This window comes from Gobius niger, assembly GCF_951799975.1.
Source record: "Gobius niger genome assembly, chromosome: 20".
Lineage (NCBI taxonomy): Eukaryota > Metazoa > Chordata > Actinopteri > Gobiiformes > Gobiidae > Gobius > Gobius niger.
In genome coordinates this window covers 27999837-28021022 of record NC_136871.1, presented here as the reverse complement: position 1 = coordinate 28021022, position 21186 = coordinate 27999837, and the positions used below count along the sequence as shown (strand labels likewise).

The window sequence follows — 21186 nt, the reverse complement described above, 5'->3', positions numbered from 1 at the left end:
ATATTCTTGGATTTATTTTTACAATTGCAAAATTTCAATTCTATTTCAAGGATCCTTCTTTCTTGGTTGGAATATTGCAACGTCTGTAAACGATAACAGATTTCCCCTGGGATCAACGAGGTCATTCTGATGTGTCACAACATGGATGTATTTTTTGCAGGAATATTGAAGAACAATCATCTCAACCAGTTTAGTTAGTTAGTTAGTTTTACATACTGTAAATGTGTTTTGACAAATGCGTCTAAAAGCCTCCTATGGAAGTGTTGAACATGAGCAGTTTTGCTGTAGCACATACAATGCATCTGGCTCGTCCAATGCAATCGTTATGTCAAACAAATAAATAAATGAATAAATACAATTTAAGTTGAAGTGTAATCTTTCTCGTGCCCTTTGCCCTAAAAAAATAAACCTTTTGTAACAAGCTTTACCTTGCCTGCTTTATTGACTGAGTTGATAGTGAAGTAAGTAAAATAATACAAAATATAGGGATAGGCTGCATTAGCATGTCCAAATCTTTCAACAACAGAAAAAGCTTTCTCGAAGCCTGACTTAAATGCGTGCCTCTAATAACAGACTCAGAGGCCAGTTCTGAATAAGAGATTCTTTTTTTCAAATGGATACACTAATGCGGACATGCTGCCACCTCCGATCGTGCAGTCATAACGGTCTCATTCGTTTGTCTGGTCAGCGCTGAGCTCCACACTTCCACTTCCTGTTCCCGTCGTCATGGTAACAGTAAAAGAAAAACCACTCACAGAAGACGCATCGGGCACAAAATTATTTTTATCTAACTTCCCCTTCTTGCTCTCCTCCTTTCCTCTCTCTCTCTTTAAAACACATGTGGAGAGACAGTGGATATGAGTCATAAACTCTTTTATTAATACATGTCTTCTTCTGCATTATAATGTTCTTTTGTTAAGTACCATTATCTATGTTTGAGAGAGAAGTCTGTAAAAGAAGAAGAACCTTTCCAAAAACATCGTGTAATTGAAATATTAGTTGTGCTCCTCTGCTGTTTAGGCCAAACGTGGTGTAAAATGATCAAGTAGACGAAGCAGTGAAATGACTTGGGTTATGATGTTTTGTCTGTGTTGAATCCTCCATTAGTTTCACATTTCAGTGCTTCCTCTGGGACCTGGGCCAGAGTGAAGCGTGATTTGAGACCTTATAGAGATATAGTCCCGGGACACTGCAGTTTAAAGAGGTGCTAATGGCCCTCATACAGCTGTGGACATTAATGACTCATGGGCAGGGGCCGAAGGCTGATCAATGAATGGATGGGATGAGTCTGGATAGAAAAGGACTTGCTTTTTCTGATTTTAACATGGGAAAACCTGCCATGGATGTCTCAGTTAATGTTTTCATAGATGAGAAAGAATACAATAACGAATGCAGCTAAGGAGATGATTAGCTCCCAGCTTTCCTGGACCAAGAGTGGCCTTAGTGAACCTGTTTCCTCCAAGTACTCTTCATTCTATCAGACCAATCTTTCATCAAGGTACCTCGGAGCAAGATTCTGACTCATCTGAAGTCCCAGTGCGTACCACTGTTGTTCTCCACGGTAGAAAACAAATTTCCTTTTCTAATGATAAGTTTGTGAAGGCTCTCAATCAACCAGGAAACATCCATTGTAGAAGAGATTTTCAAATATGGATCGAGTTGAGGAAGTTTTGCATCTTTTCCTTGCTTTGAAGTCAAAATGTGAGACTAGGTAAACCACACAAGCTGTAAGTGTATTTAAACAATTTAAGGCTGTCCTTGACCACTTTCTGTGCCTCTGAGTTTTCCATCTGTCTGCACTACTCTGCCTCATGTTGTTCTCTGCTTGATAAATGTGTTTCTCATTTCCTCCAACTGAACATTGTGGGTTATTATAGTGATGGCGCATATTTGGGAGTGATTCTTTAATATTTGTTACAAAAAAAAAAACGGAGTCTGAGCGACTGAAGTGAATGTCCTGAGCAGCTGGAGGTCAGAGATAAGGCTCAGACCGTTGTTTGCTCAGTGACGTCAGGGTCAAAGTCAAACACGAGGAGACCGGGAGCTGCTCATTCATTCTGCAATGTCCATAACTTCTCTGTCAATCTGAGAGAGGAAACATGAACCAAATCAAGGGACTTCTGAACCTGTCAGCCTAGTGGGATCAGAAACCTCCAAAAAACACCCCCTGTTTAATAATGAAAAAGTAAAGGAAATGTGTTGGCAATTATAAAACAACATATTTAATAGCTATTAAAGCTGTGGCGATCAAATCATTTTCTTGTATACAGGCAATTCAGCTGTGGATTTTCTAAGCGGATAAAAGGGGGAACTATATTGTAAGGCGTAATAATACCAGGAGTAGTTCGAAATCCGTGCAGTAATCTTCACTTTACTCCGCAGTAATCTTCACTTTACTGTGCTGATGCCAAACTACTCCTGGTATTATTACGCCTTACAAGATAGTCCCCCCTTTTATCCGCTTAGAAAATCCACAGTGTTTAATTGTGTGTAATTATACTTTGTAGTGGAACACTTCACGTAACCATATTTAAATAGGGAAAACGTGGAAGAGCTATTGTGGAGAGAGGGAGAGGCTAAATGCTAACGCCGTCTGCGCTGTGTTTACGTGACTGAAGGCACGGGGGAAGACCAGACAGGTCCTAAAGAACTCGTCAAAGCTAAGGTAAGAACATATCTCAGTATGGAAAAACGGTGGCCTATTCCTTTAACGACTGAGAATCGTAAGAGCGAACACACTACACGATTCTGACAAACAGCTGATGTTTTATAACAGCGCGTCTGTCGTCTCTATGGCTTCCAAAACTGACCCCAAATCCGCAAAGACAGGCCTGTGTTTGTGAGCGGGATAACGTGTGCGGGTCCCGATTGGTCAACGATGTCAACAATGTCACAACACTGCAGCGCTAGCTTACTGCTACTACGAAGCTTCAACTGGGCTATAGTTCTGTCAAATGGAGATAAAAGTTGGCGACAGGAAGAAGCGGGACGTATTTCATTGGATTTAATAAGAAAAGGAGACGGGCCTCAGCCTCAGGATGGAGGAGACAGCGGGGAGGCTAGCCGACGTTAGCGGCGAGGTGAAGCTAAACAGTTAGTCTCCAAACTCAGTAAGAGCCGCTAAACTCTGTTCGTGGTTGAAATGTAGCTGGAAAAGGTGGTTGTCGTGAACTTTTGGTGATATAAAGTTGTGCTGTTTCGTGTGTGCGGCTGTGGCCATGAAATGAGTTGTTTGTGCTGCTGGTTTAACAGAGAAGTGAAAAAAGGAGGCGCGGCGGTGTTTTTCTGTCTTTATATCACTCTGTCTTTCACATTTGGGGTAAAATCACCCACGTTTCTCCTGTGCGTCCAAAATCGGGCTTAAAAATCAAACATGTTTGATTTCCTACGACTGAAGTCTAGTCGCGTCTTTCTACCGCCCACACTACACGATTCCAACGTCAGTCCAGTCGTGACCAATGGCCGCTGGCTGCCCTGCTTTTTGACCACAAACGTGGGGGCCGCCATTGCTCCGCCGTTGCTGTAGTACCTCCATATCGCCGCTAGGCCCCCATTGAAAAGCATTGGACTTTAGACACGTTAAAAACTACTTTAAAGCCTGGTTTCAATTGTTTCAACACTAGACTAGGCTAGATATTCCTCCTGAGATAACGCTGGGTTAATCACAATATATGAAACCAGGCTGGTTTTCGTAATGTGATTTTTTGAAATCTCGAACTTAATGAGGCTCGGACTGTTAGCATTGGAGCAGCGCGAGCTACACGTCAGGCAAGGGCCGAGTCTACGGTGAAAATCCCGCCCGTATGTCCTTTTTAGGAACATGCTTCGTCAGAGCTGGGGAGGGGGAGTCTGTAAATCCACCATGAATTGCCCCACGGCCGTGGTCATTCTGGTAAACGGGGAGGAGTGAGCATAAGACGTCCATTTTTTTCTACAGTCTATGGTCGTGACCCCCCCACAGTACACGACCCGACTCTGTGTGACTGCCTTCGACTAGACGCGACTCGATTAGACTTGGCACGACTGAGAATTAGAGCGAAATCGGGCATAAAAGTCGTGTAGTGTGTGCTGACCTTTAGTCTGCGGAGTGAAGCAGATCTTGAGTAAATGCCACATTTGCTGGTTAAATCACATTAAACGTGCGTCTCTGGGGCCGTTTTTTAACTGTTATCTTCTTGAGCAATGATTACGAGTACGTAAAAATACCACTGTCAATTAGTTGTCTTTCATTTTCATCCTGAGCAGAGATATTGTTACATATTGCAGTACTGCATAATGCTACTTCGGTATTCAAAATGGCCGGAACTATGCGTGCTGTCATTGGAAACGCGTGTATAGCGTAAACTTCATTTGACATCATAGGTCTACACTGGCGACATTTGTGAAAGAAAAGCAGACAATGCGCTATATTGTGTGTCAAAATATAGCACATTTTCCTTCAGCGCGAACCAGGACGTCAGAGGCTAAATCAGGACAGTGTTAACCTGTTCACGTCTCAACTCTGTGTCGCTACAAACTCCGACTGAGACGAGCTTCAGGTTAACTCAAGTGAACAATCGGGATGTGCAGGAGGGTCTGTTAGAGATACTCAACTACCTACGACTTTCACGAGTTGATTCAGATGAAGCAGCTTTAAAGATGCAGCATTCATTATTGTGGCCACCGAAGTGTCACCATTCTTTTTGGCCTGACCGATTCATCAGTGTCGCTCCTGAGGTGACTAAACTTCTTGTGTTTCAGTCTTGTCTGTTGCCCATTTATCTCATTGACAGCCCCATGGTCCGGGAAACCAACAAGTACCAGTCTGTCCTCAGGTGAGTGAGCACATAAATAATGCATGCAGGCTTCATTCTATACCAATAAAGTCATTTGGAACAAGCAAATGTGGACGATGCTACTTTGGGTTAGTGCCCTTTTTATTTTCTTCGATAGCACTGGTGTAACAAGTCCTAGACGAGCACTTTGCTGATGTCTGTAATTGTTTTCAAGGAAACGCACTTGAAACGTTGTGCAATCATGTTGAAAATGTTTAAAATGCCTTAAGCGCCAGCGCGTCCCTCTGCTCATTTTGTCTCTATCAGCTGTAATTTCCCGTCTGTTACGATGAGTCGTTGGGGATAACATCATTGTGACACACTACAACACTAGAGCAGTCATCACAAGTGAAGCAATAGATTTGAAATGGGTTATTTTGTATTGGCAATCGCAGAGGTTTTGGCTAATACCAACTGTGTGAAATACTACAATGTCGACCTTAAAGGTGCATTATGCAACTTTTTATGTGACAAAAAGGTTGATATTTGACCTTGCAGTGACCCAGCGGCTGTGTGAGTGGTCGGCACGGCGCCTTTACTTTGCATCACAGTGTTCTCTACAACACCCCGGGATCAGTTGTTTTGTTGGTTTTCTGGTGAGAGTAAAAACCTACAAAACAGTTGATCCTGGAGCATCACAGAGACCACTGTGACGGAAAGTAAAGGCACCATGCTGACCACTCACACAGCCACCAGGTCACTAAAAGATCAAATATGTGCAAATGTCAACTTTTTTCCCCACATAAAAAGTTGCATAATGCACCTAAAGTGTTTGCGCAAGAGTCTGATTGAAACAGTATAAAACTGTATAATACTGTGTTTGCCCTGCAAACTGATGTCGAATAAGCTTGAAATAAGTCTAAGCTGAATTTATAATCAAGACAAATTGATAATAGTACTTTTAAGAAGCTCTAGCAGCAGTTCTATACTTTGAAAGAAGATGAAGTGAAATGTTCCCTGAAATGCATATCCAAACTATCTGCAGATAGATTTATAAACTAATTCTATAGTGAGGTTCCTTACAGCCAACAAGCAAACTACGGTTCAAATGAATTAGTATTAAAACCTCATCAATGCACATTTTGCCAAAGGTTAGAAAAGGTCAGGCATCAAAAGCCTCAGTCCAATTTCAGATTGAAGTCAAACTTTATGCAGCTCGGAGATGAATTTTCGGTTTCCCGACGCCCCATGAAGCTGAGCAAATTCAAAATTATGAGTAATTCAAATAGAGTGAGTAGGCAGAGCAACCGAGTATTACATGGGATTGCAGGAGATCGACGGAACAAATATTAGACAAAGGCAGAACATGGAGTTGTCTGGAAACTGTCAACAGCTCAATAATGCGCGCTGACAATGAGAAGCAGCTGAGTGTTTCCAATGATAGTTGTGTGCAAATAATGACTTCGACTAGGGTTAAAAACAACCAATAGAAATGTAATGTTTTTGATGATTGATTATGCGTTTATTATGTAAAAATCCATCCAGAGACAGAGAGAAAATGCAAAAACATGAAAAATGTGTTTATGTGTTAATGTGTTATTGATGAAATTATCCCCGCTGTAAATAATGACTTGAAACATGTTAAAGAAAAAAATATCCATATTTATTTGCAGTATAAACAGGTGTATCATGTACTGTACATTACATGGGGACAATCGTATTGGTTCAGTCACAGAACGGCCCTGGTTTTTAACATGCCTCATATTTTACACAGACAGATTGCATCTTTAAAAACTGTTTACAGCACAATACAAAACAGCCATTCAACCAGAGTCTGAAGCTGTAACATAATGCAAGATGCATTGTCAAAAAAAAAAGAAAAAGAAAATCCCTGAAAGTTTCCTCACTGAGGTAACATTTTATCATTCACTTCTCCTTTCGCTCCTCTGTCGTTCCCTGCACACGGTCCCGTATTCAGCGTCAGGGCTGGACTTTAACTCAAACTCATATATGTCGAATGAGGGGATGAACACTTTGGTGGCAGGCAAATATAGCAATTCTGTGTTGCAGTGGATAATATGGGCTCCTCCTACAGCCTAAATAATAACAGTGTTTGCGATTTGCTAATGGGAACGATTCATAATTCAATTTTGCTTGAATTCTAATTTATTTTGCAGCACCAGCTGATGATTTATTTTCATTAAAGGATCTTTTTCAAGAACACCTCCCGACTAACAAAAAGCAAAGTGTATAATTTTACATCTTTCTCTTGAGACATGGATAAATTATAACTTTGTACCGACAAGCCAAACTGAATATCTATTGCTATAAAGCTTTCAAAATAATAATAATAAAATCAGAATTAATACTCAGTTGCAAAATATATAGACCTGCCATTGTCACATTTCTAAATTGATTTAGGGATTTTATTTAAAAATGATGGTTTCAGCTGTGATTTCATTGGCCTACATGACAGATCATCCCATTTTTACTTCTATGAGTCCTGTGAGTTAATGCCCAGCCCTGAGTCTCTCTCGGTTAAACATTCTTACCAAAGTGTAGCTACAAGTTCTAAAGACACAGAAACTCATCGTTCCCATGACTGGGCAAATTTACAAACAGAGAAAATGACTGTGTTTCTCTTTCGTCAATATCATTATTATTATTATAATTATTATTATTACAAAGACACAAAACACCAGAAAAGCGACTTGAGATGGACCACTTTGTCAGTAGAAAAAAAAAGAAAAGTGTAGTATCGTCGTGAGCGCGCGCGACACCACTCCTGTTTTATTGTAAAGATGTTGATATGATTTCTGACGTGGTTTAGTCCATTCAAGCGATGTATTATTATTCTCCATCTCAGGTGCTATAAAAGGAGAGGAACTTTTGCATATAAAGTCATAACATGTTTTAATAGATATATATTCAAAAGGCCACAGGAATAGCATAGAGCACGTTATATCCAAACAAGACGAAAACATCGGTATTCCTCCAAACCGGGCGACTGCACCAGGCGTGTCCACAGAGGCACGGGGATGATAAGTCACATGATTTAAGAGCAACATCAATTACTTTAATTTGGTCTCTTTGGAGAGAAAGAGCCAGAAGTGCTTTAAAGGGATATTTCAGGATTTTTGACATAGGGCCTCATTTCCTAGTTATCCAGATTGTTGTTGATTTCTGGAGATATTTTTTAATTCATGCAGTCTTTACAATTGAAGAGTTTCGTGGCGCTAGGCTAGTGCTAGGCTAGCACATTTCTACGGTATCAGCTAGCCTGAGGCAAATCACTTATAACACCAGACTAACCATATAAATGTCTGTGTCGATAGAATCATTTTTTAATATATCTGACCTTGCATCACATGAATAATCGCATTTTGAGGGTCTATTTTCTAGCAGATCACTCCGCGGCTGCGTAGCTAACAACTACGAAGCTGATGCTGCTCAAATATAAATTATTTTAAATCTACTCTATGGACACAGACAATTATATGGTTAGTCTGGTGTTATAAGTGATTTGCCTCAAGTGCTCTGTGGAGTGGGTCAGACTGTTTTTAATGCAGGCTAGCTGATGCCATAGAAACGCGCTAGCCTAGCACTAGCCTAGCACTAGCCTAGCGCCACGAAACTCTTCAAATATAAGGGATGCATGAATTTACAAAAAATACACATATCTTAAGAAATCAACAACACTCTGGATAACCAGGATATTAGGCCTTATGTCAAAAATCCTGAAATATCCCTTTAATGACGACACTGACTTGAATTTGTCGACTCATTCCCGCGACTCTCTGGACGCACCTCGCACTCCTCTATGTAAATCAGTGGCATGCTTCGGCTCAGCTCCGTTTTTTTGTTTGTTTTTTTGTTTTGTTTTTTTAATACTTTGGACACAAAAAAAAGAGATACAGTCCACAAGCCGTTTTTAAGAGCTGGCTCCTTGTGACTTATCCAGAAAGATTTGTACAAAAACGACAAGGATCTAAAAAAATGTCCGATGTACAAAATACTGCGTAAAAGTTTGGATATATTGCAGAGTAACAAAGCTGACCTGGTGTGACCCGTTATTCATATCGACAAACACTAAAAATGTACACGTCGGTTTGAAGCGAGTTACAGAAGTGAACAGTCGACAGTTAGAAAGGTTATAAGGCCAGCTACGACCGACACAGCTCCAGTTTGTTCCCTTTAAAAGAATCTCTCTGCACCAGCGTTTCGCCCCGACCCCGCTCGAATCGCCACTTGAGCCTCGCGTTTTCAAGAATATGACTTGCTTGGTTGGCTTGTTGCTAAAATCTAACAATGGAGAAAGCAACTCAATGTTTTTTTTTTGTGTGTGTTTGGATTTGAGTCACGATATCAGGGATACGAAGGAATTTTCTAAAAGCATTGGATAAAAGAGAGAGGAATACTAACCGCAGCCAAAAGGGGTCAGTATGTGTGTAAACAATAATGATTTGATCCCTGGGCAAAGTTTGAAACATATAATAGCTATAAGAAGTTAAAAGCAGAGTGATGGGACGCACTTTCCTCCAACCAAAAGAAACAAATGATGACCATTGTAAGGTTTAAGGGCTTTGTGGCTTAATTCATAAAGCATTTACCACTTTACTAAAAGCTTGCTCGGTCAGTTCCAGACCTGGGCAGTACGTGTTTACCGTTCTGGGAAAAGGGGCTTATCTTTAATCTACGTTCTGAAAATACTCCTCGTCATTTTACTACCAAATTAAGTGCCGCAAATTTGCGATTGTTATTCATTTACTTTGTAAAAAACGTTATTCTTTTGCCTATGGCTAAAAATACTGATTGCTTTCAAAGTGCTTGAACAGGGTCTAGGAAACATCTTGGCCTCGCGCTGTGCACCTGCAGCCACAGCGAGAAAAAACAAAAACACCCTTTCTTTGTTTACTTGATTTAGCTGTTGGCCAACTCATTCACATGTACTAAACAGCACACAGGACCTTGGCATGCGCAGGTATACAAAATATGATAGAACTCTTTACTATTAGCTCTAGTATATAAATATGTCTTCTCAATATACCTTCTGTATTCAATACCCAAGGCTTAAGGGTGATCAAATAAATGTTCTTAATACAATTGGGGGGATTTTAAAGCAAAAGAAAGAAGAGGTTAACATTTTTGACCAAAGTAGGGATGAAAGAAATAGTATTAAGTGCAGCCAATGTGTGAGACCAGTCCCATGTGAACATCATCTAAATGGAGTTCGTATTGTTGTTTGCAAAGACGGCACTGTGCCGGCACACACTGAAGTCTTCTCTTTCCTTTTCCAATACATCTACACATTAGGCTAGTATGGTATCCCGTAATTACAAACCTATTGCCTGTGATTATAGTTCCTACCATGTAAAATTGACAGAATAAACTACCTTTGGACCGGCACAATCTGAAAAACACGACTGCAGTTTTAGAGATGTAAAGTCGGTCTGGTAAAATTGATCCACGAGATTACAAAAATGAAAAGGCTAGTTGCTCTCGCTACAGATTCAGGTTGTTGAGTCAAATAAGGAAAACATAAGGGAGTAAATTGAGTGACTGTACTTTGGCAATAAAGAGCTGGTGATAAGGAACAGTCTGTTGTTGGGCAACAGTCACATGACTGGAAGGAGGAAGCAGGAACCGGGTTAGCTGTTTTGGTAACGCTTTAACATTACTAAGCCCTACGCTGCGTATTGAGTAAGTCGCGGGCTGAGTCCCATTTCCGACCATTTGCCTCCTCAAGAGCTCGAGTCGATCAGAAAGAGAGAGAGCCAATAGGAAACAATTGTCCTCTTTCTGTGGCTTAGGAACATAGAAGTCGAGGCTTAGAGAAGAGACTCTGACATAAAACTAATCTGTCACATAAAAATCCTCTATTACTGGCCTTATTGCAACATCTCCTCTCTGGCCCGCAGTTGCTTGTACCCATGGGGCCTCGATCCTGCTCCCTCCCCACTGCCGAGTGCAGTTGTTGGGGCATGTCACGGCCTGGGACTGGCCTCTCCACCGCTCTCCTCCACTCCTCTTTCTCTGCTGCTTCAAGTGCCACCAGGCCAATGGCGCTGTGCAAACCGCATCGGGTCAAGGGGACAAGTAAAAAAAAAAGGGGGGGAAACGTAAACAATAGGATTTTTTTTTGACTTGCCACAGTCCTTGAGTCGTACAATCGTAAGCCATGATTCGATTAATGTATTTGGACAAAGATAAGCTTCTATGTGTATGTTTATATTTATATATATATATATAGAGAGAGAGTTATATATAAGATGTGAGTGTAAATACGCAAAAGTTACAAAAATGCATAAAGACATACTGGTTAAGGACTGCTACAGTATGCACCACCTGTACAGACGGTACAAACAGACAAACATTGTTAACGAGAGTTTTTCCTTGGTTTTTAAAAACTCTACAGTTGCCGTAGAGCGACATTTCAATTTAGAGCAAAATCCTGGGTTCTCCCCTTGGCACCAGTCAAAAGTATACAAGAGACAATTACGTCCGTAAAATCAATCTGTGCAGTGCTAATTCCAGGTTCCTGTAGCAAATGTATAAAGCTTCTCAATGTCTCCCACGTGCCTCTGGTCTGTACTGTTAGTTACTGAAAGGAGTCAACAAGGTCGAAATATGGACCTTAACCATTAGTATCTCTCTCGGTTAAAAATCTTCGTCTTATCTTGGCATTTGTGAGCACCTTCTCCCATCAACGGCACCCGGCAATGCTAGCCTCTGAGCCCACGAGCCGCAAGAGGCCAAAACATTCGTCAAAACTGCCTCTCACAGGCAGCCATTTTATGATATATACCGGACAAAACCACGACAGACCTCTGCGGCTTTCATGTGGACTCCAGCGTGTCCAGCTGAAACACGTTGTGATTGGTGGGTGTGGTGAAGAACAGCTGGTCGTGGGGCGGACTGGACGCATGGTTGTCGCAGGGGCTGTTCAGGCCGAGAGTTCGCTCAAAGTCCAAGAGCTGGCCCATGAAGTTGAAATTCGGGGAGATGTTGGATTTCTTGCGCTTGACAAAATCGTAGGCGTCGTTGAGGGACAGGTTGAGCTTCTGCATCAGGTAGGCCACGGTGACGGTGACGGAGCGGCTGATGCCAGCCAGACAGTGAACCAGGATGCCACACTTTTTGGAGCGAGCCTCGTCTGGAGCAGGAAGCGTGGAAGAGACAGAGGAGGAGAAGGATAAGTTAGCAAGGTATCAAAACAGTTCTAAAGAATACATCTAATTGTTTTTCTTCTTTCTGGTGCAATATGTCGGCAAATTATTATCATTGCATGATAATGCTCATATTGTAAGAAGCCACAACAAATCGTATAATCCTTCAGGTTTTCCATCTGAGATCTGGACATTTTTTGCTAACACTATGAAGCCTGAAACCTCTTGCCAGGAACAAAAGAAAAAAGAGCATGCTCCTATGACCAGGTCGATAAAGAAAATGCTATTTTTGTAGTGGGTAGTCAAAGAATGAATTTGGATGAGGACTCCAATTTAGATGTCATATTTGGCTGCCTTTAGTCAACATCTCCATGGAGACGAGCTGGTGACGTCCTGAGGACGAGAGCTGAACCGCTTACAACCAATGCATGTTTGTTTGGTCATTTTTTAGGTGTCTTATGATTTAAAAAAATGTGTGTGTGTGACTTCAAAATGATTTGACTAATTTATATATTTGATGAAAACAAATTGAAATTGAATTTTGGTTCAAATTCATAGAAACAAATGTTTTGAATGATTTGTGAAATATCACAATAAGTGATGTTGTATAATTTCCCTCATATTGCGCACCCACAATTGACCTTTGTAAATTAGGATTCAGTTCACAGTGTGCATTTCCATGACATAGCCCTTTGAGAGAGAAGACTGAAACTGGTGAATTGGCCAAACAGCCAAGCTATAGATAAAAGGAATCTATCAACGACAAAATATTTACAATATGAAGAATTTCAGTCAATGACTCTAAATAATCTGTCAAATTCCGTACATTTTCAGTCATGACATTGTGTCAGCTGCTCGCATCACATTTTCTCAATGACACTGCCATATTATGTTCCTCTTTTAAGAATGGCTCTGGCTTTCTCCTGCTCTCCGGCTCCTACTCAACAGAAACCTTGAATAAAAACACATGCATTATTTACCATGAACCTTTCCGCAGCCACTGCCCTCGCATGCGCCTCACTACCGAGCATTAGAGTCGTGCTTAAGTGCTCCTTTCATCTCTCTCTCTCTCTGCCTTTCATGCGCTCATCTCGATTTTTTTTTTGTATTGGAGGATTAGGGTCAGGAGCTAGCGAGTAGTTGTCAAATTAAATAAAATATGTAGTGTGCAATTCTTTCATAATAAAGTAGCCCAAAAAAAAACCTTACCAGGCAAAGCCTCGAAAGGTCTCTACAAGTGGAATAAGTGGCTGACTAAAACCTATTAAGATTGAGAGTATGAGAGTGTATAGATAGTGGAAATACCGTCACCTGACATTTTCTTTCAATTTAGCTTTTCATTTGATGGAATAGCAATAATAGACCTCAAGAGAAAACACATATAAAGAGATCACATACTTCTATCTGTCCTACTACTAGTTTTAAATTAAAAATACACTTCCTTTGATTGGGGTACTAGTTATTTGACGACCTCTGTTTAAGTGTAACAGATAAATTGTTGTTACATGTATATTACTACTATGACAATGCATCTTGCTCCTATTTTTGTCATTAGAATCATAAATATATAGTGTATATAATTAGTGTATTTCCTAAGGACACCGTGTTTGTACACAGTGTCCCAAGCCACCCTCTTTAATTTGTATTACCAAATAAGCAGGTCACGTGACCACTACATTGATTTCTAAATACAGCTCCATGAATCATCTCTGTATCAGCAAGGAAAGAGCAGCCTCGGCACCTAAACGGTCGACAGATTTGCCTGTTTGTGCCGCCGGCCTCTCCAACATTTGTGTCCAATTAAACAGCTCCTGTTCCTGCTTCACTAATGAGACGAGCCCATGTATTGATCGAATTGTGTTGCTGTATCTAAAACGGTGAAACTGTCAATGACTTCTTCCTGACCATTAAAATTTATGTTGGAGGATAACGATCATGTCAACAGCAGAATTAGGTCATATTTGTCTTACAACAGAGCAATTTTATATAAGGGAAGGACAATACAACTGAAAGGAAAGGTAAAACTATGCTCCGAATGTGCGTGTGATTCTTGCTTTAGTTTTGCAGTTCAAGTTTCAGTCTTCTCTTCGATATCAGTGCCACGGAATGCTTATAAAACTAGCACTGTGAATGGAGTCTCCGTTTTAAAAAGTAAATGGCTATGTCTAAGAAAATAAAAACCCTCCCAAAGATATTCAACTCATAAGAGCTCCTAACAACATTTGTAATTATGTGATATCTTTCCAAAATCGTGAAAAACAGTGAAAATCTCCTCCTCACCGATGAATGAAATGGCTTCCGGAAAGAACTGGGACAGATTCTGGCTCCAGTGATCTGAGATGGGGATCTGCTTGTACTTAAAGTCCCCGTCGTGTTCGAACATGTTGGGCAGATTTGGCGTCACGTTTAAGATGTACTTGATGTTGTATTTACTGAGCACGTCCAGGTTGGTAGAGTCTTTGGCACAGCCCAGGTACAGATAAGGCAGGATTTGAACTGGAAACGCCGGCTGGTTGCTCGGTAAAGGGCTGCCTTCAGATTCGGTGGCGCTCCCCGGTTCTCTGTCCGACTCCCCGTCCGAACAGTCCGAGCTGATCCTGAGTCCGCCCAGCCCCAGCACGGAGGCCGGAGGTGAGCTGCTGGGGCAGGAACAGTCCAGGTTAGTCTCGCAGTGCTCTGGGTACTCCGACTGGAACTTGTTGAAGCCGCCTATGGAAGAAAGGATAACATTAAACACGTGAAGTTACCTTTTTGCTATATAACATTATGTTTGTAATATATTGTAATTAAGTCTGTTTATAAAAAGTGCCTTATATAACTTAGAGTATGCACTATTGTATATTTGTGAATCCACAATATTGCGGTGACCTCGATTTTGTTGTTCACATGACAAAACAACAAGGAATGGAAGCTTTTTTGTATCGCACTTTTCACATGACACAAGCCACCCAAAGCACTTCATAACATACAAACTTACTCTATATGTAAAAACAAATAACAGACAAACTGTCTATGCAGATGTCACCACTTGTAATTTATGTATGGATAAAAATACACACTTCCCTTTAATAATTTAGGCTATTCTAATCTACGCCATAAGTTAAAAGAATGACAACGGCGACTGCAAAACTAACACCATCTCAAACATTCCCTGCTGCCAGCATTTTAACCAAAGTGGCATACCCATCAATTTAACAACGATAGCCCATAAAAATGTAAAGCTTTAAAACATTCATTCATTAATCAATAAAGACACATTAAATTATGAACGGGGAGGTGGAGCCTTGAGAAAGCAGTCTGCAGCAGCAGTGACCAGGAAATACATACAAGCAGCAAACATGCTCAGATTCTCCATTGAAAACACACTGTAACACTATAGCGTGGTATTAGCGTGGCGTCACACACTGCCTTTAATCTCTTGGCACGGACAGATGTGGCTCCATTGACAAACAGGCAGGAGGACAGCACACGCTCCTCTCCTCTCGCTGTGTTTTTGTGAATGACAGATCGCCCCGTGCCTCGCTGCTTACCAAATATTTTCGCTCTTCATGTCCGCGGATTAAAAGCCACACAGACCAAATGTAATCCGCGCACACACGGTCTCATTTCGGTGGGTTCCCTGTCGTGCATGTGAAGCCTCGGGTGTCGTAGCTGAGCCTGTACCCAGCGCGCGCGCCGCGTTCATTCATGAAAAAACTGCGCTTTTCCTGAAGGGAGCACAACATGGCGGAGCAAATGTGTAGTTTGCGTTTTTATCATATTTTCAGCCGTTTCTGGCACGTTTTAAGACGTATAGATATAAACCTTTGTTTGACATGACCCCGTCGTTCTTTGGATATATTAGTAGGTACTAGATAAAGAGCATTTGAAGGGGCAATAGTAGCACAAATCTATTTAGCAATTAGCATACGAGCTAACGTAGCAAAACATACACTAATATTATCGTCTGCGAGGATAATATAATATATTAGGATATATATTTTAATGGGAAACTACATGTGGAATCTGCAGTACATGCAAGAAAAACTAGTTTACTCAGTCCAACCTCAACATTTGGTTTCGATTTGGAACTTCTGGGCCAAAATGTAACTTGGCCCAGAAGTGGCCATGGGCAAAGAAGTAATAATAAATCAATATTTTTTTATATTAGGTCTAATCAACATGTAGGAATTATATTATATTATAAATATTGTTATACTACAAGATTGTTATATAGGATACTTTAAACATTAAATGAACGACTTGATTGTTTTTATGACACTCAGGCGTGTAGGCTATTTCACTCAGTAAAAGCAGGAAATCTAAAATACCGAGGAGGGAGAAAACAAAACAAAAACTGAACACAGTCTAATAATACCTGCATCATTACAACTTTACTATGGCCTTGATTTGAAAAAAAAGTTGTGTAGGCTATAATGTAAAGAAAGAAGTTGCCCAAATGAACTGGACTGAAATGCCTGTGTCTTGTATACAGTTAGTCTAGTGGCCATTTACACTAAGTGCCTCCTCTTGTCTGCTACAGGGACACCAGAGGGAAGCCAGCGATCTTTCAACCACCATTTCTTACAGATGTTCATCACTGTGTCCCTGCCTTCAGAAATGGTGATGATTTCACACCCCACCACCTCCAAGTGAGTCAAGTTTGATACAAGACAGCTTTAAATGTGCCTGTTTTTGGTGTTGTTTGTTCTGAAACAAAATGAGAATAAGTGTTATAGACTAGGCTCTATTTTGACACGTGCTTTTAGATGACATTCTGAAATATACAGTTATTATTAATCGCCTGTTATAATCCCATAGCCTGACAAATAGCCTACAAGTGCACAACCGTAACATCCCGACATAGCCATCACATCTGGCCAGTTGTGCATCTGTTTTGAACTTACCCTCCAGGTAAAAAGCTTTACATCCATCGTCCCGCAGTTTGTGCAGCAGCAGCCCGAGCACGGAGCTTCCCAGCCCGGACTCCTGCCTCTCTGAAGCCGCCTCGTCGTACAGCACCACCACGTCCGTCTTGCAGCGCTTGACGAATTTCTCCTTGTCCTCGTTGTTGGGGATGATGGATCGGATGGGCAGGTTGCCCTTTTTCAGCCGGCGGAGCATGAGGCCCGGGATGGCGAGGTTTATCGCCGATTCGATGTGCGAGGACTCGTAAAGCTCGTGCGCCCTGCAGTCCAAAAGGAGCAGCGATGTGGCCCCATTCTCCAGCTCCTCCTGCAGCCACTCCGCGCTCTTACTAGACATGATCATCACACAGCCGCCCCACGCATTCTTACATTTCATCGGGTCGTTCCGTCTGTCCCTTCGCGTGGCATTTAAAACCAGCACAAGATAACGCCAATAGAGGAACCCAGAAGAGAGCCACGCCACTACCACCGCGTCAACTTCCCTTCCTCAAATGTGCACTTCACCGAGCGCATCCAACACGCTCTCGCCGAAGAAAAAGCTGCAAACTTGCACGGATGCGTCTCCCTCTGCTTCTTCTCTCTTTCCCGATCCTCCGCCGCGCTCGTCGTCATTCCAGTGCGTCGAAATCCATTTACGCATCGACACGAGCGGAGAGCGATGGCGCCGATGTTCCACTGCCCCGTTAGCGCAGACACAGTGGACATGCAGATGATCTCGGTGGTTATTGTTTATTGCGAGGCATGCTGGTCCGTGGTGCGCCTCTGGGTTGTCATTTCCACTGGGCGCGCTGGAGAGGAGGCAGTGCGTGCTTGTCATTGAGAAAAGGGAGGAGCGAGCGCGTTTAAAGGCGCAGAGGCGAGCGAATACGCAGTCCATTCACTGATCTCACACAAGCCTCACCTATGGCCGGACACCATCAATGAATAGACTACATGTAGCGTGAGTTTAAGAATGGCTTTGATTAAATAGGTAAGAATGGAGCTTTGTTTAGCAGTGAGATACGTGCTGTAGGCTCTTGCTATTTTATATCATATATGCATCATGACTATGTAATTGGTCATAGAATGGAGTTCCAAACATCATTTTATATTGATAAATGCATTAATTATTATTATTATTATTATTACTAATTTATAATCTACATAGCCCTCCAAACCTCTGTATAATTAAGACACATCTGGAAATCATGACACATTTAAGTGCATATGACAGGTTGTAATGCTTTTGAAAATATGACTTATTTAGATGGATAACATGAGCTGCAAGTTCATCTGTTGCATAATTTTAATTTATTTCAGTGACGCAGCAATTTTAATGAAGAAATGTTGGACAGAAAAGTTATTTTTATTAACATTTTTAAGCTGCTGACAGGAAGTGACATAGAAGAAGGTAATATTCCATAGCAGTCTGACTCATTTCTCATTGACTTAACACGGTTGGCACGGCAACAGTTTAAAATGGTTTGCCTTCATCTATGTCACTTCGTGTCGGTGTCCAATTAGGAAGTGAAGCTACAAACATCACAAAAATGGTCAAACTAAAGAACGCTGGGTAGATGCTTTGCAAAATCTTTAATATAATTGCTTTAACTATCTTTTAGCAAATATATAATGTGTCATATTATATTATATGCACTTTAAGTTACTTAGAGTTTCACAATGAACCATTCCCTTCCAGAATAATGAACAGTTGTTGCATGAGAGGTGCATAACATGAATATTCAGTTGTGTTATGTATTATGTAAAGCACTTTGAATAACATGTATGAAATGCGCACTACAAATACACGTGCCTTGCCATTTTGCTGAATGTAGTACAGACTGTACGCTGTTCACTCTAACTAACTCTCGATACTCTTTATCCTCAAACAATAAACCAATACAACCAATACAAAGCACTTACCTCACCAGCTGTGTAACTTTATTTCTTCTGTGTGAAGTAGCCAGGGCTGGAAACATAGACTCATGCAGATTGTGGTTTGATGACATTATGAGTGTGGGCTAAGAGTGAGGCTGCCCAGACTGAGGCCAGACCACACCGTAATGAAGGCATTAGAGGGGCAGCAATGGATTTGTAACATTGGTCAGGTCTATTTTAGGCAGAGGCTGAGTAAGCATTTCTCTCACCATTGTTTCCATGGCGAAGCAGCAGTATTTCTGGATAGTGTACAGTATATCATTGAGTAAAGGCTAGTTTCGTAATAACAACTGATTTAGTTTTTGCTTTAACAAGACAAAGTACTTGTCCTCCATATTTAGTTTGCAGTTTGATAGTCCGTCCGACACATTCACTCTTGTTCTTTTGAAGTGGATCCACTCTTTTTGTGCTGGTCGCTCGCCCCTTTTAATAACAGTGCGTTAGTTGTCCAGAACAACACTGAAATTAGTGAAGTTTTATGTGATATTCATACAGTCTCCATGGTCGGTGGTGCCAAGCTACTGAGATATTGCAAGTCTTTAAACATTCACAGAGGAGGTATAGTGAGTCTGAACACATGGGTAGAAGAATTCTGCAGCTGGAGGCCAAGAGGAAGAGCAGACAGAAATGAGGATGTCGTGAAAGAGGGCATGAAGTTACTCGGGGAGGAGAGAGCCAGATGCAGGCAGATGTTTTTTGCTGAATTATTTTGTCCAGCTGCTGCCCGAAAAAAAAAAAAAAAGAAGCTTACCATCAAGCTCCTCTGACTTGCGCGTAGTAAAGCAGAGCACATTTTGGATGACCTAATGCGGCCTGGGCAAGTTGTGACAGACAGTGGTGCGGAAGAGAGAGAGGAAGAGAGGAGCGTTTGATTTCCTCACAGCTGCACAGGGGACGAGTGGGGGATGCACCAGCTGCAGACAATGGCTCTTTATCAGGACGCGGACTCACGCACTAACACACAGTCACGCTAACCGACAGTAACGGACGCACACATCAGCGCAGAAGATACCAGACCACATACACACATAAACTTTCCAGTGTCTCCAGTCGCTTCACGGACCACGTTCTGGGACAACAGGGCTCTCAGTGTGGAGAGACTCTGGGGCTGCTCGGCGAGAAGTAAACAAAAATAACTCCAAGTTTGTTTGGGTATTTATGAGTGAAAAATGTGCGGTATGTTGCAGGTATAGGAGCCTTAAAATGTGAGGGAACAGAAGAGTATTTCAGGACATGTTGGTGAATGTCTAAACTACAAGGTTTGCTGATTTTATGCTCAGACCTATGGAGACTGTCGCCATTTGCTTATTGTGACTAATCAAATTATGTTTGTGGAATAAAAGCCAAGGGGTAAATCATTTTGGTTACTTACTCTACAAGACACTCTTTTAGTTATTGTAAACCATAATCTGTGTAGGTTTGAAGGTATGAGTTTTTGGTAGCCAAACTTTTCCCCCCGGTGCTATTCCTTTCTATTTTTCCTGGGCTGTCCTCATTTTGACTGTGATGTGCTTTCAGGGAATGTTCTCTTGATTCATAATCTAAACAAATGCCAATATCAGGACTTATGCTAATTTTGGTCTATAGTACAGGCCTATTACTTTCGTCGCTACCAAGAACTCGTCACGTCTGGCTCAGATCCACAATGGTCCACCATCAAATATGAGGGAAATTCACACATTAGAGAACTGCAGTATGTTACAAAGATTCAGAAAGTACTTCAGTGTGCTACTAGAGCAACAGTAGCAAGTAAAAGAAACAGTAGAAACAAAAGCAATGGACAAAGTGAAAAGAAACAAAAATAACAAGGTTGAGCTGTTCATTATAAAGTCTAGTTATTATTTTGAATTGTTCTCATAATGTCTGCTCTTTTCTCTGGATAATCACTCTGGGTTGTGTCCAGTTTTCAGAAACAGTCTCCATTCACTGCTTGTGGATCAGCTCCAGCTCATTTTTCACACATTTAAGTTTGATTCAGGCTTCTGTGTTCCAACTTTTAGCAGCAAACTGTTCTTTCACACTTTCTAGCAAACCTTGCAAAAAAAAAAACTGCATTCCTAAGTCAAAATATACTTCAATACATACTGTAGCCGGTCATCAAACCCTTTGATCTTATGACCTGTGTCTGACTTGGTTCCTCCCTTTTCCTTATTGCTGCTGTGGTTCACACCATTATTAATCGAGGATACTTTACTTTCGTTTGTATTTCTCAGTACATAGACATACACGTAATCCCCGTTGTGTGTGATTGGTTTGGACAGATGGCTAAACCCACTCACCTCAGCTGTAAAGGGAGTTCTGGGGTAAGATGGCCGCCCCCGCTTGTTCACTCACTGGCATTTCCTGGTCTGTTTCCTTTGGGTAAAACGCACACATCGCCAACGCACAAGTAAGATTCCTGGAAAAGGTATCAGTCAGACAGAGAGAGAGATGATTATTACA

General features: G+C 41.4%; 1 protein-coding gene across 1 annotated transcript; it reads right to left on the bottom strand.

Annotated features, from left to right (window-relative positions):
* Window positions 1-10109: 10109 nt before the first annotated feature.
* dusp7 (dual specificity phosphatase 7) lies at window positions 10110-17542 on the bottom strand. The gene is made up of 3 exons (XM_079578996.1): window positions 16807-17542; window positions 14201-14629; window positions 10110-11907 (listed from the first exon to the last, which is right to left on the bottom strand). The coding sequence occupies exons 1-3, from the start codon at window positions 17201-17203 to the stop codon at window positions 11591-11593; spliced, it is 1143 nt and encodes a 380-aa protein (XP_079435122.1). The 5' UTR covers window positions 17204-17542; the 3' UTR covers window positions 10110-11590.
* Window positions 17543-21186: the final 3644 nt, after the last annotated feature.